Source organism: Seriola aureovittata, chromosome 10, assembly GCF_021018895.1.
Source record: "Seriola aureovittata isolate HTS-2021-v1 ecotype China chromosome 10, ASM2101889v1, whole genome shotgun sequence".
Classification (NCBI taxonomy): Eukaryota; Metazoa; Chordata; class Actinopteri; order Carangiformes; family Carangidae; genus Seriola; species Seriola aureovittata.
In genome coordinates this window covers 15,956,409-15,983,860 of record NC_079373.1, presented here as the reverse complement: position 1 = coordinate 15,983,860, position 27,452 = coordinate 15,956,409, and the positions used below count along the sequence as shown (strand labels likewise).

Sequence of the window (27,452 nt, the reverse complement as noted above, 5' to 3'; positions counted from 1 at the left end):
TCTGCATGAAAGAAAGTTGAATAGAAAGATACTTTTTTACAAACAAACATAATATTGCAGAATAATTCTATTAACAAAGCCTCAAAAGACATATGTCATATGAGGGAGAGTCCCTACCAGTTCCACTGGTGACCTGTGAGTTATGATCTTATCTTTGAAGGATAATTTTTACACATTAAATACTGGATGACTCATCTACTTAAAAAAACTGTTAACAGTTTGAGGCTGAGCAGCTGCAACTGACTGGCTCCACCACTAGAGGACAGTACTGCTTCATACCAGACATTGTGGAAACTGTGTAGACAGCACTGTACTGTTCAAACAGCAGCTTGTAAAACTGTTACAGTAGTAAACACATTTCCAAAGCATTCAGAAATCGATAGAACAGAAAAAGTCAGTCTGGTTTTTTTTCCAGTTGTCATTATTTCATTTGAATTTAAAATGACAACATTTGATACATTAATACATTTCTTTTAATCATACAATTGTGTTAGAGAGGCAGCTTTAATACACATTACATATATTGCCTTAATTAAAGTTTTTTTTTTTCTTTTCTCTTAGACCTGAGCAGCATCTGAATTTATGTTGCTCTGATTACAAAAACGAAAGGGTTTCATGTAAAGACCATCCATATCAGTCTTGCCAAACCAATGTGTGACCGTCTTTATTGGCACTTCAACAGGAGCAGGACATTATTATCAACATACTCTCCTTCATTTATAATATTATACTTCATGGATGATACTTGAGTCCTTTCAGATCACCTGGAGCAAAATATTAAAAAGAAGAGTGAAAATGTGGTGCCAGCAAAATGAATTTATGATAATATAGTTTGCCCATAATGTGGTTGCAGTCCCCTATTTTTGAAATATGCCAAAAATATTAATTTACAAGGCACACACACAAAAATAGGCCACTGTAGCAAATACCTCAACACGTCATCGCCACAATTATCACCGCCTTGTCAAGCCAACACAAAGACAAAAGGCTTGAAAATAACACTTTGGAGCAGCTGCCTCCTCACTACATCGTCTGTCTACATGTGTGTCCCTTGTTAAATCGTGGACAATAACAGTTTTATACATTTTTCACTTAGCCTAGCTTATGATGGCAGAGTCTCATTTCTCATTGATGCGCTGTCCACAGAGCACAGTCAAGCTCAGTTTTGACAAAGTGAGTCAATCCTTTCCCTAATCAAAGGAAAAGATGACAGTGATGAAAATGGTAAAGATCATACAGTTTTCATTTATTCCCCCGACTAGTCTCTTAGAGCTAGAAGTACATTCTTTCACTTTGGAGAAATCAAAATCCACTGTAAAGTATATTGTTTCACTTCAGCTGTAAGAGATGATCCGTCTCTTTCTGACACAGGTCTCTGTATTATCAAGCTTTGTAACCTGAAAATCAGAACAGCTCCAAATATACAAGACGAAATGTGGCCTGTATTATTCTCGCTCCATCGATTAAGAGTAGATCTACTCACTGAATGTCACAAAGACTTATGGGCACATGTTTACATCCATTATCCATCTGTTCACAGCTCACGCTCATTCAGCTCCATTCAGCATGTAACCATTAGTGGTCCATTTCAGCATCAGACTGATGATTCATTGTAAACATTCACTGTAAACACAAATTATCCACCGCCACTTTCCACTAGGTGGCATTATGCATTCACCGGGACGTCCTTCTATTTCATTCATACATTGATTCAGCCAGGCCTGTCTGTTTGAAGGTCTCAGCCACATGTCTGGAGTGCTGCATCTTAGCCGACAGCGCCTCTAGAATATCATTCTGGTCCACAGCGGTGGCTGTTCGGTAAATGAACGTCCCCATTGACTCCAGACCTCGCATACCGAGATTTACCCCACAACCTGGAGGACGAACAGGAAAGGAAACATAGACATCATGCATATATCAAACAAAAACCTAATCTCTGTTATGCACAACACATATTTATGAGAAGAGGCACTGTTCCTCATCTTGCAGACAAATACCAAACTGTAGCCTTGAGGTCACAGTTATGGCCTGAATGAAAAGAGCACAGCAGCACATAAATAAACATGGAGCAACATGAGAGACAAAACCAGATAAGCGTCGGCAGAAAGGCCATTGAGAGCAGTAATGAGTCACACACACACACACACACACACACACACACACACACACACACACACACACACCACACACACACACACACACACACACACACACACACACACAGCATGCATAAAAAATGATGTATATGCTCCTTGCATCGTTTTTTCTTCGCATCTCTCTCTTTCATTCTGTTTCATTTAATCAAAGGGCTCCCTTGATGTCATGTCTCACCTTCAGCTACTGAAAGACCCACACCGGAATCTCCTACTGCATTTTAGCACAAATATCCCCTCCCATTCTTAGCAATGCAGTATCTGGTATCTTATAGACGTGTACCTGTGTCAAAGTTGAGGACACGTGCTGCCTCCCCCTCCACAGTGACCGCCACGTTGTCCCCTTCAATGTAAGCAGCACTGATGCGTCTGTGTGACAGCTGGATCTCAAAGAGACGGCGGCTGCACTGCATGTGGTGGAGTGTCACATCACTGAGGCGAGGCTCTATGTCCGTCTTATAGGCGTTAAAGGACTGGTGGAAAATGTTCTTCATGACCTGGGCAGCAGAACAGAGACAGTTACAAGACATTTCTCCTAGTTTGCTACATTTACTACAGTCAACTACATTTACACACAAACATATGAAAGCTCTGATAATGACCCTGCAATGGAATGAAATACAGAGAATGTGAACGACTGTAATAAGGTGACAGTGTGTAAAAAAAGAGGCTTATTGTAACTTGATAATGAGATTTTGGTCACTTCACATGTACATTTTCATCTTGGCTGAAACGCAACATTAAGACGAATAATCAGTTTTCAATCAACAGAAAATGAATCAGAGACTATAAATGATAAATTCATTATTTTCAAGCTTCAATCTGCAAGTTTCTCTAGATCCGGCTTCTCAAATGTGACAATTTGCTTTTACATACATGAAATGAAGTTGCATATCTTTTGATTTTGAAATTAAAATTGTGATGGGCAGGTTTTTTTTTTTACTATTTAATACATGAAACAATTAACAAAACAGACAAGAAAATAATCAGCAGATTAATCAATAATGAAAATAATCATTAGTTGATGTGCTAATTCAAGCTTTGTATTCTAATAGTTTACTAAAGGTCAAGACCAAGTCACATTCTAAAGTAACATGCTTTTATGCATCCTTGCTTCTATGCATACCAAAGTAACTGTATATTTTACCATCTGTGATGACGCATGAGCGAACGTTGTCATTTTATGTCGATGCATGAACACTGAAGATGGAAATGTGTCCACCGATTGCTGTGTGCCTCCTCCTTGATTCTACAGTAATTGTGGGTATTGAGAGACAAGCCTCTCACTGGCTGTGTCGCTCTGCTCTTCTTCGACCCATACTTGCACAGTCATCTGTTACCAAGTAACAGTGCATCTGAATGGCCACCCACATAGCAACAAGCGTTCCAAGGATGGTCTTGCTATGTACCTGTGTGCACTACTCTACATGCTGTGGCTACAGGCTGTACATGATCAGAGCTGTAAAACACCAACTGTCCAATGGTTGTAACTGCAGGCACGGCCTGTTGTTGAGCATGGGGGGGGGCAATGCTGCCCTCCATTTATTCACTGATGTGTAACAGCAGGGTACAGATGGCCTCTACACACACACACACACACACACACACAACACACACACACACACACACACACACACACTGGTGAAGTCTACTTTCTCCTCCCCGCTATCCCCATTTCTTCAGCTCCCTTTGGCTCACACACACTCATAATCATATAGGTCCAAAGACTTGAACACTCAAGCACAAGCACTCACGCATGCACACGCAAACACATACAGCCACTAATGGACTCTCACAATACCGCAGTCAAAGGCCATTTGCCGAATGAAAGGTGAGCAATAAGTAAGTGGGCGAGGCGGCGCTACACTGTGGCCTCTTGCATAAACATGGAAATACAAATGCATATCCGTCACACCTAGAGTCCTTATCAACCATGGCGAAAGGCAAACAAAAGTTCTGAAACAGATGTTTATCAAAAGGGGGACAAGAGTCTCACAGAGGAGTTGGCCGTGTGCCTGAGGAAGCGAACCATCTTGGTGTCAGAGGTGGGGCAGACCAGGGCCATGTAGCGGTTCCTGAAGGTGCCATAGATCTTCAGGTGGAAGCCGGGTTTGGTGGTTGGGTTTCGGTGCTCTCGGAGGGCCTCCACTCCGTAAGCGGACAGGTCAAAGTAGAGGCTGTGGGCGCGGATCTCAGGAGTGGGTACCTGAAGTGAAGAGAGACAAGGAAGGAAGGGGGAGAGAGACAAAATAGACACTAGATCAAATCATTTCATATATAATAAAATATTCAGGGACCAGAAATGAGATTACTGTCATTTCTGGTATCATCAGTTAGAAATTTACAATATATCTTCTTAGTAAGTCTAATTCGTAACATACATGTACCTTATGAAAAGAGAACATTACCCAAACGCCATCTCTGCCTGTGGGACTGTTGTCACTTGAGTGGAGATTAAGAAAGGTTTGATTTTTATTCAGTGGTTCAATCTGGCAGTGACTCCCTCAAGCCAGAATTTATCAATTTTCTTTTCAATGACATAAACCAGCCAAGTGGGATGAAACAGCATTTAGTGCAGCCAAGGGAGATAGCGAGGGAACAGAGCAGCGGCTGGGAGGGGATGGAAGGGACAGTAGGGCCGACCAGGTCATATCCTGGGGGGTAAATTCAATCACTACAGGAAACAGCCAGGGAGAAAAAGGGCCAATAAAAGGCAGCCACACAGCCTCTGAAGAGAATGATATATGAATGGTTATGGTAGCATAAAATAGCAAGGGAGACAACGTTTGTGTTCAGTATTAGTCAGATATTAGCCTGGAAGCGTTTCACCTTGACCTGTTTGTTGAATCTTCTCTGTTTTTACAGAGTATATAATCCTAAAAGCTACTGTTCATCTACACAAGTCATACTATATGAATCACACAATTATCAATGATGGCTAATGTCTGGTGATCTGCACAGGATGAGGAGCAGGCTACTGCTGTAAATATCATTTGTCTGCACCTTGACTGTCTCCACCTCAGTGGACCAGCAGTGATGTGATGTTTGTTTGTTAGTCTGTCTGAACAATACTTCTGCCTGAATAAGTGTCCAAAGGCCGGTTGGCTGTCTGTGCTGCATCAAATATTACACATCTCTTGGCTCATTTTCTGTTTTTATGTCTGAATCTGAAGCTTATATAATATTACACAGCCAAAGAGAGAATGAATCCAATTAATTTAGGGGATTTTTTAGAATTGATTCCATATTTATTGCGTGAGTCTTTTATGGCTTTTTCCGTAACATCACTGAGTCATCGTTCAAGGAACTATCTGCCTATATAATGACAAGTGACCTTTGGCGCACGATGTGAAAAAACATTGCAGCCGATGTTTTGATATCTTGATTCATATTCACCTGGCAGGGAACAGATTATGAGTCTGTCCAGGGGTGCGTAATGAATCGAAAGCTTTATCATGGCCATCACCTGCCTCCATCAGACCAGCAGCTGCTCTTATCAGATTCAATGAGAAAATCAAAAATATTGCCAGTGTTGCTGCTGACATGATCCAACAGTCTGCTGAAATCTGGCTGTTTACATGAGAGTCAGGCATTGTGTTCAGCTGCTGTTGGCAGGTCCACATCACTGTTTGCTCAAATCAGCTTTATGAGGCCAAATAAAATTGCCTTTACTGCAATATCCTGTTTCTACTGTCTTCAGTCTATACACAAACAGTTGGTTATTGCCTCAGTGTGTGCGCATGAGTAAATGCATTTATTAGTGTATCTGTATGTTCATGTGTGTGAGAGTGTGCACTGACCTGTCTCTGGTCTAGTCTCTCTATAGTTGCATTCGCTCCATAGGCATGGCAGGACTCCACAGTGTAGTCAGAGCTGATGCCCAGCACAGAGCAGGACTCGCCACACGACCCATCAGCCACCACAATCACACTCGGCCAGTCATTGTGTGGGATGCGGCGCAGGTATTCCTCTGTGAACTACAACAACAAGAGAAAACAAAATTCAAAAAATTTTTTTTTTTCCATGTACAGCTAATTTGCATAGTTTCATATTAAAAAGAGGTCACCCTATTAACAGTAACAACACACATTAACTGTGCTGAAGCACAACTTGGAAATAGTAATTTTCCACCTCACTGGATTTGTGGGTGTAGTTATTAAGTGTTTTGCAATACCAGTGTTTACTTACATTGAAGAAGCTCATATAATACACATGATCAAATTATATTCAGTGCTTTTATGCAAACTTATGCAGGTCGGTTAATATGTAAAAAACAAGAAAGAATGTCTGTTACAGTTAACTAGTTTACTATCATGTAAAAAAAAAAAAAGCAGGCATTTCGGACAGAAAAAAAAATGACTTCAAGGATTATTCGGTTAAAAATACTCTGTCTATCAACTAACTGATTAATGTTTCAGCTCTACCGGTTAGAAAATCAATATTTACACGTACTTCATATAAAAGTACTTTTACTTTTTAACTTTATTTTATATAACTCTTACTGCTAATACTTCTATTTCTTACATGTTGTATTAGTACAACTTTTACATAACCAAAGGATTTGATGTGTTTTTCTACCAATGCCTATTAATCTGAGGGACAGGTGGGTTGTATTGTAATGTACTCATATCAGCCATTAAAATGGAGTCTAGGGGCCGTGCTTGTCTTGGCAACAGTGCGTCTCTGAGAGATTTATTATTATGCCTGTGTATGCATTGCTGCCCCTCAGTGAAACACCAGGTACTTGCCTGCACAGAGGACAAGAAAGACCGGGACGAATTGAGTTAGTGAAAGACTGACACGCTGAGAGGAAGAATGAAAAAGCGTCACAGGGTCTATAATGGCTCAGAGCCTAAGAGATTTATGTTTAAACCATTTAGACTGCAGAGAACAGGTGATTTAAAAGACCCCTATTATACATTTTCACCTTTGAAGCACTGACGGACTGGGTGGGTGAAAAAAAAAAAGAAAGTCATCAAACACAGTGCCCTGTCTAATCAAGGGGAAATGGAGAACTTGGCAGTGATTTTAAACAAAGCTGAAGTTTGTTGTGATCAAAGACCCTCTTGACCTTGTCTTCCATCTCATAAAGTTTGGTGAGTCACTGGATAGCAGGGAGGACAGCTGCAGCAAACAGGAATGACACTGGAACTGAGGAGGAAAGAAAAGCTGCTGGCCAGAGCACAGCAACATGCAAGTGTACAACTAAGATAGTTATGTTTTCTACTGTTTGATGAATGATAGGAAAAAACACGATAGTCACGATATTCACAGTTACACTTTGATGGAGCAGTAATAAAAAAATGTCGAGGCTCTGGTTCCCCACCATGACACATTCACTAAACATGTAGTCTTTGTTTCTATGTTAATATTGCTTTGTTCTACGTTGAGGCCCGGGTCAGGGGTGGAGGGGATGTTCTGATGTTATTGTTTTCATGGTGTGGCTGTCCACGGTGAGTGATACATTATAATCTTCTTTTGGTTTTTTAATAAAATGGGGATAACATTTGTTATTTTATCATCAGATCAGATCAAAATTAGTTCTTTACCTGTTATTGAGTCCTAAAACCAGGTGCCAGAAAAACATTTCATTTAATATGCATTTGGCTTGGGGATCCCCTTAAAAAATAATTAAATAATAATTAATTAAATCCTTTTGAATCCAAATTGGATTACATTTTAAAATCCATTTTATTTTTATGATATAATATGCTTGGATTGGAATTTGTTTACTATAATTCTGTATTTTACTTCCCACTGGCCTAAAAACTGTAGGTTTGAGGTCAGCTTACATAACAGGTTATTTCAACCGATGAGCCCGCTTTCAGTCTAATATTACACAATGTTGTGTGTGGAGAAGCTTTGGGAGAATTGTAGGATAGTACATCTACAGTGTGTCTGTTGCAGATGAGAAAATAGATATACAGAAAAGTCAAGTGTTGAATGTGTTGCTCCTGAGGTATAAACGGAAAACAAATAAGGAAATGAGTGTAAAATTCTGTGAAGATAAATTTGTTGTCTGTGTTTCAGGCTGCTTTAAGGGCAATGTGGCTCATGCTGAATACAAAAAAACAAAAAAGCTCTTTAAATGCCAGAAAAGAAAGGAGTTAGCTACAGTCTCAGGCAGCAGCCTTGTTCAGGTTCACCCAAGAGCCCGAGGAGACTGGGACCTCTGATTGGACACAGGAACAGACATCTCTGTCACCATCACTGCTGATAGCTGTCAGACCCCTGCTGGAGTGGAGGCGTACACCAGCCTCTTGTCTATGGCCGCTGGATGTGGTTCTGATCATTGACTGTATTTAAATTGACAGATCATGAAGGCACAGTCATTACAAGATGAGGTAGTGAGAGAGTCTCTCTCCTCTCTACGAAGTCATCACACATTATTTCCAGATCAGTGGCATCTATGTATTATTCATACCTTTGCATAAGAGAAGTAAGTTGTATAAGACGGGATATACACCCTGGTTGTGCGAGTAGAACATGAGGATTATTCTGAGTCTTTACCTTTGTATTATTGCAGACTGTTCAAAATATTGAGGTGCTAGTGTAACACGTTACATACAGACCAATAGGTGATTGTTAATGTTTTGAAACACCGTAAGCAGGAATCAGTGAAGAGGCTGTACCTTGGTTCCGAGTTGCACCTTGACGTCCACCTTCTGTTTCTTCTGCTCCAGGATGCTCAGCAGGTACTCCTGAAACACGCCTATCCTGGTGAAGAAATGTTCGTTGTGCCAGCAGCCCTCCATGTTATCAAAGTCCACCCCGAGTCCCAGCAGAAACTTCACACTGCGGGGATCCAGGGCGATCTGCTGGGGCCGGCAGAGCAGAGCAGTCCGGTACCTCTCGTCCAGCACGGTCAGTTTCAGGACCTTCCCGGAGCGGACAGCGACCAGCGCGGCCGTCAGCCCCACGGGTCCCGAACCCACGATGAGCACCGAGATTCTGGCCCGCCACTGTCTGATACCGTCCAGGCTCACTTTCACCAACACGTACACCGCCACTGCCACCAAAGTGCTCAGAGCAGTGTCATAGGCGAGAGCGCGGTACTTTTCCTCCGCGTTCTCCCCGATGCCGCCAACTCCAGCATTTTCCGCCTGCAGCCCGTCCATCCGTCGAGCAGGAATGATACTGTGAGTGTGCCAGAAGATGTGTGCCAGCTGTGTTCTCCCGTCTCAACCAGCCGAACGTCCTCTCATCTCATCTATGCGTTCACTGAAAGAGCAGCAGGGTTTACATCCATGCACACACACAGACACACACACACACACACACACAACACACACACACACACACACACACACACACACACACACACACACACACACACACAGACCAGCTGCGACTTGCCACATGCGTCCTCTACGCTCCCTCCACTGCAAGTTGAGTTGTTGCAGCACGCTGGACTCTCCCTCTCTCTCCCTCTCTCTCCCTCTCTGTCTCTGTCTCTGTCTCTGTCTCTGTCTCTGTCTCTGTCTCTCTCTCTCTCTCTGTCTCTTCTAATCTGAAATAAGGTGTGCGCCCTGTATGGAAAGCCAGGTAGCTCAAATAGCTATGGCAATTTAACACATAGGCAATTTGTCCACATAAATTAAAAGTTGTAAATATTCATATATATATATATATATATATATATATATATATATATATATATATATATATATATATATATATATATATGTTCATATTCATATTATATATTCATATTTGTAGAAGTGCCAGGACTTCAGAAAGCCAGTGGAAAACTAGGCGTAGGCATCTTTTCTTAAGTCCACTAAAATACTCAACAGCAAACTGCAGGGGATGGACGGTGCGCTTTGGTTTTACTCAGAGTAACTATTGATTTACTGTTGCTAAAACAAGAGGGGTCGATTCTCTCTCTCTCTCTCTCAAACACACACACACACACACACACACACACACACACACACACACACACACACACACACACACACACATTCTGTATTGTCCCAAAGGACTGATTATTGCTATTTTCCAACAACAAAATTCCATTTGGGATGGGATGACAAGTGTTGTAAAACGCAGATCTTGACAAATCTCATTGGATGAGGAGAGTTAACAGAGTCACTCTAAAGTTTCTGGCAAAAGATGAAGAGAAAAGCCAGAGGACAGGGGGACGCTGGCAAATGTTTCCGCAAATCACATCAGCTTGTAGGAAGCCTCACATTCATCCCTCCTATATCCCTCTGTGCCTCGCATTTCAGTTTCAATTGAGTGTATCTTTCCTTTTCCTTTCTTCTCTCCACTCATGTCCTATCTGAGACAAAAGGGAAGCAGTGGCCAAGAAGACACTTCACCATGGTGATGGCTCCTCAGAGGACAGGGCCAATTGATATGAAAGGATGCATTTCTGTGGTGCTGCTGCTGACGGTGGATTGTAATTGCACACTGAAAGTATAGCAGAACAGAGATGATAATGCAGAAATATTGTTCACGTTTTTTCATATTTCATTTTGCTAATGTTTTTGTTTGTTTATAATCTGCACTGTGATGCACAAGTGACCCCGCTACACCTGTCCTACCCAGGTGGTATGGGCTCCTTTTACACATACTTCACAAAGGAACAACAAATAAAGGAGCTGAATAAATGGACGCTATGAATAGCATTTGGTGTCATATTCTCCCATCGGAATATTCCCCATTATTTTTTCCTCTTGTCAGCTGCCACTGCCAAACGACCCCAATGCATTACATTCATTATACGATTTAACATTTTAACTAGTGCTCTGACCTTTAAGCCCCATTTGAGCCCTGCTAATAAAATGAGCACTTTTGAAGGTGGTGATGACATCAATTTACCCAAGTGACTTCTGATATATGCCAAAGACTTCAAAGGAGACTGACAGGGAAGTTCATATGACGTATTTGCCTCTATGTTTGCGACTATGAACAAAGAGTGCATGAATCCATAAATCCATTTAAATTGCATGGGATCCAGGGAGAAATGGAGAAGAGAAACACAAACACGCACAGACAGAGAGAGAGAGAGAAAGAGAAGAAGGAAGAAAGAGAGAGGGGGAGACATATTGGTGTGATACACTATGCCTCCACCGGTAATTGGTTTCCACCTCTACCCAGGTGCCTGGCAACGATCATACCGTCCAGCTAATCCAGGTGAAAAAAGAAATGAAGCTCTAATTACAGTTGAAAACCTACAAGCTGGCCCATCCACAGACAAAGCATTTCCATGGAAATTAATGGGGAATGATCAACAAAAATGATGAGCTGAAATATTCCATGTTGGTGCTCTTGACGATCAATTTATGGAACTAAACTGTTGTTTTTATCTAAATGCAGAAATGAGTTGAAAGCACAGCATGGTAAATATATGGTCTGCATCCATTTGTTCTGCATGCATGAAACATCCATAACCTGATTAAATAATGTCTCTGTACCTTTATGGGTAGATTTTTACCTACAGTGAGATTATTCAAAAAGTATCTCACCCACCTCAAGTACTTCCTGAACATGAACTAATTCACTACTCAACAATTAAGCATCTAAGCAACACTTCTGCTTTTTCACATTAGCGTGCTAATATATGCAGTTACACAAGGGCTATGGAGTTAATCCGTCCACGAAGCCTCTGGATTTGAATGTGTTAATGACACTTAGTGGATCTCTGACACGTCCTGCTCTAACACCATCCTACGCCTGAACAAAAGGAGCATAGAGAGGGTTTTTTTTTAATCAGCTTGCCCACATCTTACAGCCATTAATGGGGCTGTGCATAGATCTGAGGTCATTAGAGAGTGAGAGAGAAAGAAAAGTTAGGCCCCCACATAATGAAGACAAACCCTCATTGTTGTCAGGGAGTTCAAGCGGTATTAAACCAGCATTTCCACATACAGGGTCTCACTGCCAAGAGAATGGGATGAGGCCGCGTTGTTTGCAGACTTCAACAACATCTTTGAATGGTCTGGACAAGCTGAAGTGGAATGAAGAGGACAATCAAGAGACAGAGGCAGCGACTAAACATGAATCAGAGCTTTGAGTTTTGAGATTGAACGGAGAAATTCACAGAGGGCAGAGAGTGTCACAGAAGCACATCAGCTAACTCTGATACAAAATGTATCAATGCTAGGAGCAAGAAGTCCAACTGGTAGCTTCCCTTCAAACTCTTAAAACACTGATCAGACAGTACATTCTGAAAACAGGGGAGACATCCAGTGGTACTTGTTATGACCTTATACACACAAAAACTGCAGCGTATCCTAAATGCAATGCCTCTTTATAGTCCCATTTTCTTCTCAGCAAGCCATTTCCTCATCTGCTCACCCAAAATATCCTTCCTGCACAATTCCTCCACCACTGTCCTAAGCCAGGCATGTCCTCACGTGTTTTGGAGTGATCAGTCTGACATCTGCCTAAGTCATACGATGGGTTTCTAATTCCCCGTCTCATCAAACACTGTTGTGCTGATGGTTTCACTCATTCACACAATTCCTCCTCCAAAACTGTTCTGCTATATGCACCTGAGTAATCGTAATGATCTAAAAGGGAATTGTGTAGTTTCACTATGTTTACAAATGAAATTTAGTTCCTTTTGTACTGGGATGTCCACCTAAAATAAATCTCCTTTGTGTTGGTCAGGGAGATAACACAGCTCACACAAACCTCCTGGTATGATAACACACAAGGAAGTCTCTTGTTAATTTAGAATACACTGCAAATATTTTGAACCATTTCAAGGCCTTGGCTAAGCAAACGACACAGCTGACAGCGACACAACAGATTAGACTGGGCAGAAGCCAAAATATTCAGCTTACTTCATCTCAAGGACAGAGTAGCGCTTCCATGGGCGGACAAGTGTACTGGCTTTTGATCTGGTTATTTCATGCTCTGGAGCTCAAAAGGTTTCTGCACACTGCTAAAAGAAAACTGTCTTCTTTATTGTGGACTAGTTGTAGGAGGAATATCCTGTGCTAATTCACAGTATTTGTACTGCCAACTGTCAACCTGTCCAGCTGAGTCTCAAGCAGTGACGTGCTCAGAGCTGGCAGACTGAAACTGTGGTGACGTAGGTTCAGGCAGCCGAGAACACACTATAACCACAAGGAACAGATTAGATCACCATGGTTACTCAGAGTAGTAAGGTCAGTGTGTGATGCTGGATGTTACCATCTTAGCAAACTACTGAAAGGTTTCCATTAGCAATGAGTTGTTGCAAATCTAGTTGTTTTTCTGAATTGCTATCCAGCAGAGCACATAATAGCACAATGATTCCTTAATTGGTTATTTTCATCTGACTAGTACGTTCTTAATGAATTCTTAAGTCACACAGTGGGCAATCAAAAATTTTACTGAAGCATGTCGTGGCACATTTGCTGAGGAGGGTCCTTTATAAGAACACATTCACAACAGACACATATTCAGGGGGGGAAAAAAACACTATGGTGGCTAAAAATAGTTCCATTCAGCAGTCCAGCTGCTAAGAGAGCAAATCTTTACAATTATGGAATAAAATTTATCTTGAAAGGGAAAATTAACTCTTCAGTCTGCATAAAAATTAACAATCATCAGGATTGTTGTTGGTTTAATAAAACAACACTTTATTTTCTCACTGTACAGAGACACACTGATTGGTTTCATTATCTGCTGAAAACATGACAACTCAAACATACACATAAAACTGACTTTGCAGTGGTTATGCCAATAGTGTAAAGAGCGCTAACATCTCGGGTGTAATAAAACTTACACTACTGGATTTTGCTTCACAAATGACACTTTGCTTGCAACATCATCAAAAATATTTGTTTGAAAAACGCATGTAAGCCAATATTAAAAGGAATATCATTTTACAGCCTACACCAAGAGCAGTAAATAAAGTTTAACCCTTTTGCTTTTTAATATTCCTGCAGAAATGGTTTTGCCTCCTCTGAGCATCAATAAACATAAATGTTCTCAGAAGGACTGAGACTGGTGAGTATTAATGGCATGACAGGTGCATCAGCTCACAAAGACAAGTCTAATGAAAATCAAGGGCGGGCTGTTAAGCGTTCTCCGGCTAAATCGGAGATATTTTTATTTGACTTCTAAGTTCGCAAAATTCAGACTCCAGACAACTAGTCTTACCCCAATTCTATTTAAATTATGCATTTTTCCTGTGAAATACATGTGTACTTGAAGGCCTCTGGTATACAATGTTTGGAGACATGTCTGCCACAACACCACCTCGGTCATGCCAGAACCCATGACTGAGCTGCTTTGAAAAATTCCCATTTTGGATAGTGATACGATGGACCTGACAGCCATGGCATAGATTACAGTGAAATTTTAAGTTAAAGAGCATTGTACTCCACACACTTTGATGGATCAGTCGTGAAGTGTTTCTGGCAGATAGTCATTAGCCTCTTCAGTCCCTGTAGTAAGAAAAATAAAAACAAGACAAAAAAATTCTGCTGTCATTGAAAAGTGTAAAATATGGTCAGCTATATACCAATTTTACTCCACTTGAATTCATTTTACAGACAGAGATAGGATGATGTAAATGTTAAGCCAATTCATCAAATGTTGCTAAATTGTTGTTGGCAGAGATGGAAACATTCACAAACATGGGGAATAGACCTTCTTTAGACATATGAACATTTGCTAATCTGTATATGTCATGATTACAGTGTTTCAGGAGATACACTGATGTACACTGTATATGACCATCCACTAACCTCCAACCTGGCCTTGTCCATAAACCTGAGCAGTTTGTTTAAAACACATTAACATACGGCAAACGCTAATTTATGCAGGTATGGTGATGAAGTAGAATTTCGTCCCGTACTGTGACTAGGGTTCACCATAGGAATTGTCCTCAATTAATCCCAGTCATACAATTTTGTTACAGTAAGAGCCAATATGAGAGCCAAATGGAACGCTTCCATGAAAAGCAAAAGAGGTTATAAAAATAGCGCACATTACTTAAGTAAGAACATATTAATATTTGTCATGAAAAATTCACAGTAGCCTGAATATGGCATTTCCTAAATTTAAATGATGAGAAAACTGTAATTACTGCCATGCAGTTGTATGCACCTGCCAGTCAGGCAAGTCTTAGTTTACATCTATGTCTGTCTACACTTATATAATATATGTAGATGAGACTTTGAAGGAATTTAATAAGAGGTATTAAGTGTTTTTTGTCATTAATAGCGCATCAGTTCCTTAAGTTATGGCCAGAAACAAGTTTTGTGAGGTCACAATGACACTGACCTTTGAACACCAAAATCTGTTCAGTTCAACCTTGAGTTCAAGTGAACGTCTTTGAATTTGTAGAAATTCCCTCAAGGTGTTCCTGAGATATCATGCTCATAATAATGATAATGTCTCTGGCCACGGCTGTCGCTGGCATGGAGGCGTAAAAATGATCTGATGCTTTGGCACTGAGCATGGGGCATTCAGCAATATTTAGTAATTCTATTACTTTTCCATGCGCAGTGTAAACATATAACTGTGAAACGTGTGTATATGATGTCCACAGATCATAATTATATGTCAGTGCCAGGATCTTGCAATGGCTATTAGATTGTTCAGAGTCACTGTCCTGAAAAGAAATCCCATCATTTGTAGTGAATAATGTCAGGTTCTTACCTGAATGTATTTTCTTTGCGTCTCATCGTTGAGAACGTGGGCCACATGTTTGGAGAAAATCTTTTCTCGCCCAGTACGGGCATGGATACCCACCATGGTCACACCGATAGGCCAAGGAGCATTTCCAATAGCCATCTGCAGATAGGCATCATTTGCCTATAAAAGAGATGTAAATTTGTTAAAACATGTAGCAGTAGATTTGTAATAATAAAGGGACTGCATAGATCAAAAACACCGTTATTGGATCTTGACAAACCTTGACATATTCTCTCTCCAACATGAATTTAATGATGTCTGTGATGGACTCTTTGATGTCAGCCGGTAAGCTCTGAAAGAGATAATAAAGCAATTTAAACTATTAGAAATGAAACATTCACACCACAAAAAATCACATCTTGCAGCTTGTTTTACTCTCCACAAATATTACTTTCTTCCTGAGCTTCCTGAAGAGGGGTTTGAGGTAAGACTCTGTCTGTGAGTGTGTTGCACTGGCCAGCTTGCCCTGGACACTGCGCTTCACGTGGTCCTCTCTGCTGTTCAGATCCTTGGCCCAAACACCAAGAAGAAACTAGAATACAACAGGAAACATAGCTATTAAGAGAATATTACCAAGCATTGAAACAGTGACAGATACTACACAGATTATGATTATTTGGTCTTGATTTGTTGCATTAAAATGTATTTTATTTAACAAGAACAGATATCAACAGAAGAGAACAACAACATGAATAGCAGCCACAGTAGTGATGTAAACATTTCTTATCCAACAGCTCCCTCTAGATTAAAGATTGAGCATGATTTTCTTGTCTTACCCTCAAAAACTTGTCAATAACATCCTGGTCTCCATCATCATCTCCTGTGCCCAGCGTGTTACCAAGAGCCTAGGGGGAAGTTTCAATATTAGAGACAAAAATCAAAAAAATTGTTCATAGCTTGACATGACTGAAACAGAACTATTGAACAGTTGGGGACTCAATTCTCTTTCTTGACACAGTGCACAGTGCAATGTACCTCCAGTTCTTCTATAGTGGTGTTTTCTTCATGTACTTTCAGGTCGTGCTGCGTGTCCAATTCTCCTGGCTCTGTTCCTCCAACAATTTCATTCAGGTACTGCTGGTCGATCTTGTCCATGGCAGCTTTCAGATCGTTCCTCAAGCCCTAGACACAGAAGTAGCAGCAAATATTAGGACCAAAAATGTAATGTCAATCAGCATGCTGTGTCTAAAATTTAGGACAATAAAACCATTTTTAAAAAATCACTTGACAGAATAGCAGCCCTATCAATTCCACCTCTTCTCACTCAGGACCATGTGAATAACTGTGGGGATAAAATAAAACTCAGCTTCACTACTTCACAGAACTTGTCAACAGTTTTGTTGAACAAAATAATACAGATCTGCTTTTGATGGTGACAGTTTAAAGAAAGGTAATGCTGAAAGCAAATATGTCAAAGGCCTCTTTTAAGGAAGGTGTGAATGATAGAGATATGCAATTTTCCAAAGTAGAGACTTCAGTGTGAATTTCTGTCTGGATCTGGATACTGGTTTCCACTCACAGACGGTCTCAGTCCTACCTTGTTTACTTCTGGCGTCAGAATCTCAATCTTCCTGAGTCTCTGGAAGGCATCATAGTCAGACTCTCCAAACAATCGGATTGGTTCCCCTCGTTCTCTAAGCCGTCGAATTACCTACATAAACATAGCAAAAGACACATACGTAATATGGAAATAGAAAAAAAATGTATTACGACAAAGTGTTATTATGACATATTCACTCACCTCCTGTCGAGACAGTGTCATTGGCAGTTTCTCTTCTGTTAGTTCCAGTTCTAACACTGGATTAGCTGAGGTGGATGGCTCATCTTCCTCCTTCTTATCAATCTTCAGGGCAAAAAGATAGAAAGTGAGATAGACTAAGTTATTGGAAGGATGTGGAGGTAATTTGAAGGTGCAGAATTTGATGATATTAAAAGATCAAAAGTGTTTTTGGCCAAATGCAAATGAAACTAATACAAATGGGATATGTATGAAAAGCATTTGTAATGTCCTTATTAGATGATACCTCATGGTTGAAGAGAAGGTGTATCATTATGATGTATTGTACATTGATTTACATTCCCATCTCACCTAAGTTATTCAGTGACTTGTAGCAGAAGTCAGTAAATAACTTTGCAGTAAAAGCAAACATATTGAATATTACATTAATCTCAAAACTTTCATTTAGTTCTGGCTGCACCACCTAAAACCTAAACACAGGCAAAAATTATTCTTTTTTTTTGCAACAAAGAAACTCAAAATATGCTACCAGATCATGCTTTCATAGGCACATGCATCCTTGCACTCTTAGATTGTGGTTTAAACAGCACAATCTAAAAGATCAAACAGAGACAGACGACAAAAACAAACAATGGCCCTGGCTCAAATAGACAATGTATACTGCATGTGTGCAAAGAGCAGAGCTGAATAAGTTTGACATTTTAAGTCTTGCACAAAGTAGAAAGGGAAATAACCTTTTCCATATAGCAGCTGTTACAAGGCAATGCAAACTAGTGACACAAAACCAGGGAAAACTCATAGTCAGTCTAAATATTAAAGCTGCTGTCACAGATTATGTGCAAAATAAGAGGTGCAGCTTGACAAAAGAATTTTTTTTTTTTTTTCTTAAATTTCAGTCCAGTTTCCATGCTGAAATCCACACTGGTGCTGTGTCCCGCTTTGACTATGTGGCTTCCTTTCCTTGTTCCCTTACTCTCTGAAAAGTGACTGGTGCTGAGTTTACAAATAGGCTGTAACACATGACCAGTCAGCAAATAGACTAGTTGTCATAGTGGTTGTTGCACATATAAAACAAACAGAAAAAGCATAAATATCAACAATGGTGGAGTATTGGATGCATGAGGTGGTTCAGTAAATTCATATAATGTAATTTGATGAATGAAATTCATTTTCAATATTACCTACTGCAGACCAATTCTATCAAGCACAGTAAGCAGAGACCGAGTGAAAATTTCCATTTCTGTATATATTTGATATCCTGATATCAAATTAGTATATGTTTACAGACTGACTGAGTTGTCTGACTGAGATGAGTGTATGTCAGCATCTCAGCAGCTTTCACAAAACATCCAGGGGGTTATTTCTAACAACCTGCACTCACAAATAAAGTTGTCTCCACCATGTTATTTCTGCTTTTATCCTCACTGGCTTTAGTGAGTGAACTTTCAAAAAGGATGCCAAGGAAGTGGAAGCTTTTGGGACACATTGTTTTTTATCCTTTTATCATGCATCCTGTCAGCTACTTTCACACTGCAATCCCATACCTGGCTCTCAGGAGTCTCTCTCTGAACCTACAGATGCAGGCAGCAGAGGCAGGTTGGGGAAAAACAGCACAGTAAACACAGACACATACACTAATGAACACCTGAGCATTAATGCCTGACCTTATTTTGTTTCCTGGCAAAAAGTTTTATTACAGTATTAGGTTGTCATACTAAATATGAAGTAAAACTGAACTGAAGATAGGCAGTGAAGTGATTTAGATGTGTCTTTGTGAGATTGCGGGAGACTTGATATCAACCTTATATCCACATCTTCTGAAGTAATCTTCTTGTTCCTTCCGCGCAAGATCAGCCCTTTTGAAGAATTTTTTCGAGTCCTGGGAAAAAGAAAGATAATTAGATAGATTTACTCTTCAAATCAATCTCAATGTACAGTTCAATGAAAAGATCACACGTGGTTAAGCCTGGAGCAGCATGACAGCAATTGTTTCCTTCCTTCTAGAATGACATTGTAGATACAGCTTTAATACAAATGGCTAGTAATTGACCGTTATTTTTTCTCTGTGCTGAACTAAATGCGACAACAAAACACTCTTTTCGGCAAAGCAATATCTCAACATTCAGTTTTAAGTTCAACTTTCATTGAACGTGGGCATGATTTGGAGGTGTCATGAACTGAAGTGAGCGCTCTTAAGGAAGTCTACAAGGTACCATGATAAGTAGTTACATTTAAGAGTCAAATGTAATGAAAAAGGTGATCAAAAGAGTGACATGGTACATTTAAAACAGGAGTAAAACTGACGTTTTCTATAACATTGTATCAGTACCGAAGAACATTGAAACACTGCAGGGATCACCTATCCATAAGGATAATCCAATATTTCTATCACACTGAATATGTTATCAATAACATTAATTTACTGAATGGATGTTTGTATATATATTTTTTGTAGTTTTAATCTCAGCGTTCCTGAAACGGAGGACAGACACAGCTAACCATTAAAGGTTATCACACAACAATGATGATAATGTGGTAAAGTTAATGCTAAATTACGTATTTATTTGCTAATTAACTATTTGCTTAAACAATACGTGAATTACATGTCTATCTTTAACACACTAACGTTAACTACATCTTGTAATATCTGTGAGGTTCAGCGCTGTACCCACACATTTGTAAAAACGTGTTGATAAAAACATCGATGATTTTGGAAAGACAACGTTGTCTGAACTAAGTTAATGCTAGTCAATATTAGCAATCGGGCTACCAAGCTAACAAAAACAAGCAACTTAATCAGCAACTCACGTCAACAAGCTGTTTTTCCTCGATGAGTTTCCTCTTCCTTGCGATTTCTGCTTTAAGAATATCCATTTCACGACTGTAATTTTTGTCGTTATTCGTTTATTTCAACAATTACTCACTTATGCACACGGTTGCCTCGATGCTAGTACCTAAACGCCATAACCGGAAGTTACCCAATAAATGGATTTCAGTATAAGAGTCCTCAGTGATTTTTTTCGGTTTTATGGATTGTGTTTCAAAGTAAAAGAAATATAATGTTTGTAATGTGTAATGTAAATAAAAGGTAACTTGCTGACTCTAAACGTTGACTTATTATTTCAAGTCTAAGCACTCATCTTTGGTTATAATCAAAAAAAACAATTCTTCTTTGGGTGGTATAAGTACTGCAATGGAAATTAACAATGAACCTGTGATGGCTAGGGTACTGAACAGCAAAATGGGCAATCTTAAACTCCCACTCATTTTATGTTTGGCTAAGTGGACAATTGTTTTTCCAAAGTTACACATTTCTGTGTCTGTGATTTCAGTAATCTTGTTCAAGACTGTTCAAAACAGCAGTTCCATGTTTTTACCACAGATGTTAATAGGTCTACACATTTAAAATGTTAACCATTCCCTGTATTTTATTACAGAGACTGAATATTAATTAGGGATGCAGCCTTTTCTTTTTTTTTCTTTTTTTTTACCAAACATGCATTGTTATTCTCTGCTGATGGGGGCTCACTGAATTGATCAGGTGCCTTTTATATTTTTTCACACCCTCCCATCAGATGACCTGAGTCTGCCACTGCTCAGCATTTTTGTGGATGTATGTGTGTTCTGTCTTTTCTGTATTTTTCATGTTGCTACGTTTTGCTTCAGATCAATGTTCCACTTCTTTTCATGCCACAGCATTTATCTAACAACCCACTTCTCGTGTTTCACTTACTGACTATGTAACTGTTTTATATTCTTATTACTATAGTCCACTGAACAACTTCCCTTCTTCATGTTGCAGCCCCATCTGCAAGCTGGCAGGTTTTAGCTTTTAACAGGTGATCATGGAGAATATGTGATTGGGAATTCTCTTATTCCAAGAACAGGGTTTAAATGTGAACTTTTTGAAATCATTTTGAGTGGAAAATGAATGAATTGATGGGAGAGAAAACATGACACCAACTTAAAGCCAGCCCTTATTGTGACTCAGTACTATCTCCTATTTTCTGCCAGTGACACTTAAGTGACTTTTTACAGTTGCCTGGATCGAGGTCATATAGATATAGGCTACACGTCAGATAGATCTGGATATTCACTACATGCTTCAAGGAAGTGGATTTATCCTGTCTGAGTCCTGCCTGCCTATTTTGTTCTTACAAATGTAACATGAACACAGCTGGACAAGCAGTCATCTGCCTCTCCCTTTTGATAAATGTGTAAATCTGGTCATTGAATTATTTTAAATCTATAAAATTAGTAGCTTTTAACAACACTAACAGTATTCATGTGCCAATTTCAGAATCTAGAAAAAAAAGTTTATGTTCTCAGTCTGCTCTCAATAGTGCTTATGTTCAGATGCCAGTCCATTATCTGGACACTACAGTGGCAAATGTCTGACTCGACCTTTTAGATGAGAACGTTACCATCAGGTGGCGCAAAGGGATATGTGACGATTTTTAATATTAAAGTCATTAATTTATTTACATGGCGCAATGGAAGAACCAGCATCATGTTGGGAACGGGAACAGATGATACAATAGCATTTATCAGGTCAATTTAACCATAACTCGGTGGAAATCTGCCGTTGACAGGATCTGTAGCGCAGCCTGAGGAGAAATTTAACTGATTAATAAGGCAGACGGACACTGATTCTGCTGAGTGTATCCTTGTCACTGATTTCGTCTTTCTGAAGAGCGATTTCCGACCATACGGCTCAGTGAATAATCCTCCTGAAGATGGAGTTTGGGGAAAGGAAGAGGAGAAGGAAGTCACAGAGCTTTAAACTGGTCACGGATGAAGGTAGGCTGCTGAATGAATGCAAGACCTTGCAAGACGCGCGTCCGTGTCTGGGTGTTTGTCTGGCGCTGTGTGCCAGCAGAGACGACTCTGTAAACAAAAGCGATGGCCACGACAATGCCCATAGTCTGTGCCTCGATTTCAACCAACAGCTAACTCTAACGATTCAAGTCTTACACGTAAAAATCCTCCCTGGACATCTGTCTCCACATAGCTCATTCTGATTAGATTTTAAAGAATGAATTAAGTCAGTAAATAGTTCTAATTAGGAAAATTTGTTGCGCATTCTGAACATGCAACATTGTCCACTTTTAGCTGATGCTGTAAGCTCCAGGCCACCTCTCTTCACTACACTACTTCTTCATACCACCTACAGGTGGTGGTTTCTGCATGGGATGGGAGGGGGGTTGGGGGCTTTCTGCCTCGGTTGACATCACAGTCCCCATCAGATGAAGCACATGAAGCTTCATCATAAAAATGCAACAGGCCGAAACACCATTCTTGCAATCATCTATCAAATACATTTTATTATGAGATCAAGTTTTTATTTGATTATTGTCATATGAATATTTCTTGTAACCTTGCTGTTCTACCTTCAGATTATGAACCGTCATATATGGTGAATTCCAGCTGTAAAGATGCCAACGGAGAGCCTAAGGATGCTGCTGTGCCTGATGGTATGTGCCACTGTAAGGATTCATTTCTGATATAACATAGCAGAGCTCACTAATTCCACTAACACTCCTCTCTCTCAAAGTAGTTTGGCTGGGGGATGAGGGCATGGAGATCAAGAGACAAATCACAGGCATGATGAGGCTTCTGAGTGATAAGACCAGCAGGGTATATCAGCGTGTGGGAACAGAGCAGGACACCTTAACAAAGGAGTCCCAGGAGAGGCACCTGGCATGGGTACATCAGCCTGTACCTTTGTCTCTTGTATCAGAGGACCACCAGAGCAACAGCTGGAACTCTGCAGGGGACCCAGGGCCTTCTCCTTCATCCGTATCCACCCCCATCCCCAACGGTCCAGGCTGTGGCCAGTACAGCACCCGCTCCAAAGCCCTGAGGATCCTCAACAGCACAAAGCATTTAATCAAAGTGAATGAAGCTAACGGTACAGTAACCGAGTATGTGTGAAGAGGACATGAAAAAAGGTTCTCATAAAATAGAGAGGACATCATGTCTGGCGCTGAACAGCAGACAAGCATTTTGTTGTTGAGGTATTTGTGTAAGGCAGGCACTTGGAGGTGTTTTTGGCAAGTTTATACACACAACACATATATGCAGACCTACATTATACAGTGCAACCTTTGTTGTCAGAGATATTGCATGAAAGCACATTGTGCCCGTACAGATATACGTAGTTGAGAAAACCATCACTAACCAATGCACCACTGACTTTCCAGCAGATGTAGTACCCCCTGCTGTGCCAGAAGCCGCCTGCTGTATGTGTAACTGTAAGGGCACCTTGCAAGCTATTTTGCAGGAGCTACGTGCCATGAGGAGAATGATGCAGACTCAAAAAGGTCAGTGGACGAACGCACATACTCACACGCTGTGGGAGAGACAGAAAGAGAGAGAGTGAAAATATAATATGCTATCGTCTTTTTTCTAGCATCCTTGGAAAGGCAGGAGCAGACAGCCTCACCATGCCAAACTCGCCTCGGTCCAGGACCTGCTCCTCGTCGCAGGCCCCGCAAAAGGAGGCCAATCTATAAAGTGGCACCACTGACTGTGTCTAGCACTAGAAGGGCTGCTCTTACCCCTCTGGAGGCATCACCACCTATAGTCGCACCTGCGGAATCTGGAAAGAGGGAGGTATCTGAAAAAGAGAAAGACTCATCTACAGCCAAAAATCACCCCGTCTCCTCTGAGGTCTCTGTGCTGCCACCTCAGAACAATCCAGTAACTGTCAACAACACGCACAGTCCTCTCCTGAACCAGATAAGGGAACCACAGTCATTGGAGGTAACCTACATAATAGTGTACATTGATGTATATATGCTCATGTGTGTTTTCTGTGCTTTATTTGTTGCTAATTTATGATTTCAGTATTACAATCGCTCCTTCAGAAACTCATACATTTGAACTTATTCTGTCTAATGAATTGGTTCTAATAAGGAATTTAAATGTATATATTTACTGTATTTACACTGAGAAGAAATCTGATATGTTTTTTTCTATTATAACTCAGCCTAACATACATGTTAAAAATCATAGAGATTACAGATGGAAATAGGTGCAGTTAATGTTCTTCCAATTTCCTATTAAGATACAGAAATAAGAAAATAGTTTTTTATTACAAAAAGTTCTCTCTTTAGTATGTTGGCCTCCATTTAAGCAATTTAAAATCTATTAACATCATTGTGTATATCAAGAGCCTTTGTCAGATGGCATGCTTTTATGACATGGACAGCAGAACACAACGTTCTCCATGGCTAAAAAGCATGCCATTCAATTTTGTAATAGTATGAGTTTTGCATCATAATCCTAATGCTTTATTTTGCAGCAACATTATGACTTATCTTGTACTCGTGGTAATGATTTATGTTGAACAGTTTGTGTTCTTTTTCCATCTAGAAATGGAATTAATCTTATGTGTTGATTTGCTACTTCCCCATGATACGTCACAATTCACACTGTGTGTTATTTGATTCCTTTTCAGTCTGAGGTGCGTCTCGCTGAGGATTATGACGTGTTTATCTCAAGGGCTCAGTTAGACTCCATTCTCGTCAACTATACACGCTCTGGGAGCCTGCTGTTCCGGAAACTGGTGCGCAGCTACAATTTTTAAAAGCGTATTCTTTGGCGCTTTTATTATGGTTAACAGTCATTACAGTCATGTTGCATCACCTGATACTTGCATTTTATTTTAAAAAGTCATTTCTATCAATTCACTTAATAATAAGCAAAGTTCAATAAAGGCTGAGCAGTGTTTTACCATGGAGATACTATGTTTAGGTGTGTGCCTTCTTTGATGATGCTACCCTGGCCAACTCCTTACCAAATGGTAAAAGAAAGAGAGGACTCAATGATAACAGGAAGGGCTTGGATCAGAATATTGTGGGTGCTATTAAAGGTAGGTGAGAGAAAGATACTTCAGTCTGTATCTTTGTAGCTGGGTAGAACAATCATGACACAGTATTTTGGGGAAACATTAATATAGTTGTGTGAACTGTATCCAGTGTTTACAGAGAAATACTGCACTGAACACAGAATAGAGAAGTTGCCTGGGCCACGAGACTGGGTGCAGATCCTTCAAGATCAGATCAAACTTGCCAGGAGGAGGCTGAAAAGAGGTACTGTGCTGCTATAGAGTCTGCCTGTTACACTTTTCTTGTAGTAATTTAAACTGTATATTTATATTCTATCTGGTATCAATTTATCTTTTTTTATTATGCAATGTGTTTTTTGAGCATGGTCAAACAAAGTTACTGTATTATTATCATAAAGTAATAAGTTTACTTATATAAGTCAGTTATAAAGTTTACCAGTCAAAGAATAGGTCTGTGAATGCATCAGGTAAATCTTCATGTTCATTTGGCTGCTCAGATGCTGCAGAAGCAGAAGAAGCCTTAAATGGACCTTCTACAAGTAGGAATCACACACAGGGGCAGCTAACACACACACACACACACACACACACACACACACACACACACTATTGTACCCATTTATTCAGTTGTCTACTTTTGTCTTCCTGTGTCTGCACCTTTCCCCTCACATCAGTGCTCCCATTTTACAACATCTTTCCATCAGCCCCCCTCTGAGCCCACAATGTCTTTACCTCTCTCCACCTCGCTGTCACAACACACACACACAAACTGGCTTGCTTATTGGCTCATATGTCTTTGTCACGCTGCCGCTGTGACATTTGACATTCTCACGCAGCTTCCCAAAATGTCAGCTAATTATCTTCACACCATGCACCATATCCTCTCTTTCACCTCTCCATTCCAACCTCGATGTCAGAAAAGCATTTCTCTTCCTGCTGTCTCTTTTTTTTTCTTTCAAGGAAGGCTATGAGACCTATGAGACAAAAGCCACCAAATGTGTAAACACAGTTGTCTTTATGTTCTCACAAAAAATGCATTGAGGCTTTTTTGGTGATGTTATTATTATTTTTTTATTACATTTTCTTCCTTCCTTTATAGGCTGCGACTATAAGAAGCCTGCAAGTGTGGAGGGGACAGTGATGAACATGACTGGTTGATTGAAGGACCTGCCACCATGGCCTTAGAGCAGATTAGTTGATTGTCTTCATTACCTCTCTAACTTGATGCATTTAGCCACTTTAGATATTTCCTTTGCTGCTATGTGTTATGAATGTAAAGGGAACAAAATAGGACCAAATGAAGAAGCCTGCTTAATGATATCCGCTCTCTTGCTCTCTCTCTCAAACTCTCACACACACTCTGCCTTTTGTAATCCTTAAGGCTTTTCATTTGACATATATGAAACCACTTGGATCTGGGATTTGTGACAGCAGACAATGAACTATACAGTGGTTAAGCAATGTCAGGTCATTTTCATGTTCAGAAGTTTACATTATAGGCGACAGCTTTAAAAGCACAATTGCCTAGTTCAAATATGTCATTACTAGGAGGAGTCACAAGCCTAAAACGAGACAAAGTACTGTAACAGTATAGCATTCATATATTTTGCACAAATTACATGTTATGGGAAGTTTCCCATTGTGGATTGTGCCTTTTAAGTGACCAGTACTTCAATGGGTGTAATGTGCAGTGCCGCATCCGCCTCTTTTCCAAACATTAAAGTAAACATTTGATGTATTTTTGGCCAATTTTTCTAATTAAAAATGGGTTGATAGGCTGACTGAAAAATAATAATAATAAAAAAATACAGTAATCTATCAATAATGTTTCTTTTCATGATTAGAATCTCTAGGCTATGCATATCAGTGATATTGTTGTGAATATTGTGATGGAATTGATGGAAATACATAATTTTTCTTTCATTTCTGCTCACAGTGCATATAAAATGAATAGTTGTTTCCATCATTAAATATGGTTTCTTCACAACTGCGTTTTTGTGTTGTGTTTATATGCCTGACAGTTTAATTAACAACATAAGAAATGAGACAAATAGAAGTGACACAT

The 27,452-nt window shown here is 40.0% G+C and overlaps 3 protein-coding genes across 9 annotated transcripts; 1 reads left to right on the top strand and 2 right to left on the bottom strand.

Moving 5' to 3' along the window:
* Nucleotides 1–648: 648 nt before the first annotated feature.
* On the bottom strand, nucleotides 649–9,607 carry si:dkey-234i14.6 (uncharacterized). The gene is made up of 5 exons (XM_056388281.1): nucleotides 8,786–9,607; nucleotides 5,954–6,130; nucleotides 4,150–4,359; nucleotides 2,437–2,650; nucleotides 649–1,874 (listed from the first exon to the last, which is right to left on the bottom strand). Exons 1-5 carry the CDS (start codon nucleotides 9,269–9,271, stop codon nucleotides 1,696–1,698), a joined length of 1,266 nt encoding a protein of 421 aa, XP_056244256.1. The 5' UTR covers nucleotides 9,272–9,607; the 3' UTR covers nucleotides 649–1,695.
* Nucleotides 9,608–13,683: 4,076 nt separating this feature from the next.
* Nucleotides 13,684–20,526, bottom strand: prpf18 (PRP18 pre-mRNA processing factor 18 homolog (yeast)). 2 transcript variants are annotated; one of them, XM_056388046.1, is made up of 11 exons: nucleotides 20,344–20,526; nucleotides 19,337–19,414; nucleotides 19,080–19,106; nucleotides 17,539–17,640; nucleotides 17,335–17,448; nucleotides 16,773–16,919; nucleotides 16,574–16,642; nucleotides 16,189–16,329; nucleotides 16,018–16,089; nucleotides 15,762–15,917; nucleotides 13,684–14,542 (listed from the first exon to the last, which is right to left on the bottom strand). In XM_056388046.1, exons 1-11 carry the CDS (start codon nucleotides 20,407–20,409, stop codon nucleotides 14,462–14,464), a joined length of 1,053 nt encoding a protein of 350 aa, XP_056244021.1. In that variant the 5' UTR covers nucleotides 20,410–20,526; the 3' UTR covers nucleotides 13,684–14,461. The 2 variants fall into 2 exon arrangements, with proteins under 2 accessions (XP_056244021.1, XP_056244022.1); XM_056388047.1 differs by lacking the exon at nucleotides 19,080–19,106 and having other exon boundaries at nucleotides 20,344–20,525.
* A 1,510-nt stretch (nucleotides 20,527–22,036) lies between these two features.
* bend7 (BEN domain containing 7) lies at nucleotides 22,037–27,365 on the top strand. Of its 6 annotated transcripts, XM_056386382.1 has the most exons (10): nucleotides 22,037–22,335; nucleotides 22,932–23,009; nucleotides 23,090–23,446; nucleotides 23,739–23,858; nucleotides 23,948–24,300; nucleotides 24,998–25,105; nucleotides 25,294–25,411; nucleotides 25,518–25,631; nucleotides 25,885–25,926; nucleotides 26,487–27,365. In XM_056386382.1, exons 1-10 carry the CDS (start codon nucleotides 22,272–22,274, stop codon nucleotides 26,543–26,545), a joined length of 1,413 nt encoding a protein of 470 aa, XP_056242357.1. In that variant the 5' UTR covers nucleotides 22,037–22,271; the 3' UTR covers nucleotides 26,546–27,365. The 6 variants fall into 6 exon arrangements, with proteins under 6 accessions (XP_056242357.1, XP_056242356.1, XP_056242355.1 ...); XM_056386381.1 differs by having other exon boundaries at nucleotides 23,093–23,446; nucleotides 23,742–23,858; nucleotides 25,885–27,365; XM_056386380.1 differs by having other exon boundaries at nucleotides 23,093–23,446; nucleotides 25,885–27,365.
* Nucleotides 27,366–27,452: the final 87 nt, after the last annotated feature.

What these genes read in the sequence shown, in the direction of transcription:
- si:dkey-234i14.6 (XM_056388281.1), bottom strand. Translation starts at nt 9,271, where the DNA reads ATGGACGGGCTGCAGGCGGAAAATGCTGGAGTTGGCGGCATCGGGGAG. An exon ending in GGCACACGGCCAACTCCTCT is followed by an intron (nt 2,651 to 4,149) that starts GTGAGACTCTTG and finishes TCTGCTGCCCAG; the next exon opens with GTCATGAAGAACATTTTCCA. An exon ending in TGTCCTCAACTTTGACACAG is followed by an intron (nt 1,875 to 2,436) that starts GTACACGTCTAT and finishes TTCGTCCTCCAG; the next exon opens with GTTGTGGGGTAAATCTCGGT.
- prpf18 (XM_056388046.1), bottom strand. Translation starts at nt 20,409, where the DNA reads ATGGATATTCTTAAAGCAGAAATCGCAAGGAAGAGGAAACTCATCGAG. An exon ending in TCAGGAAGCTCAGGAAGAAA is followed by an intron (nt 16,090 to 16,188) that starts GTAATATTTGTG and finishes TATCTCTTTCAG; the next exon opens with AGCTTACCGGCTGACATCAA. An exon ending in TGGAGAGAGAATATGTCAAG is followed by an intron (nt 15,918 to 16,017) that starts GTTTGTCAAGAT and finishes TCTCTTTTATAG; the next exon opens with GCAAATGATGCCTATCTGCA.
- bend7 (XM_056386378.1), top strand. Translation starts at nt 22,272, where the DNA reads ATGGAGTTTGGGGAAAGGAAGAGGAGAAGGAAGTCACAGAGCTTTAAA. An exon ending in GGGAACCACAGTCATTGGAG is followed by an intron (nt 24,301 to 24,997) that starts GTAACCTACATA and finishes ATTCCTTTTCAG; the next exon opens with TCTGAGGTGCGTCTCGCTGA. An exon ending in TATTGTGGGTGCTATTAAAG is followed by an intron (nt 25,412 to 25,517) that starts GTAGGTGAGAGA and finishes AACTGTATCCAG; the next exon opens with TGTTTACAGAGAAATACTGC.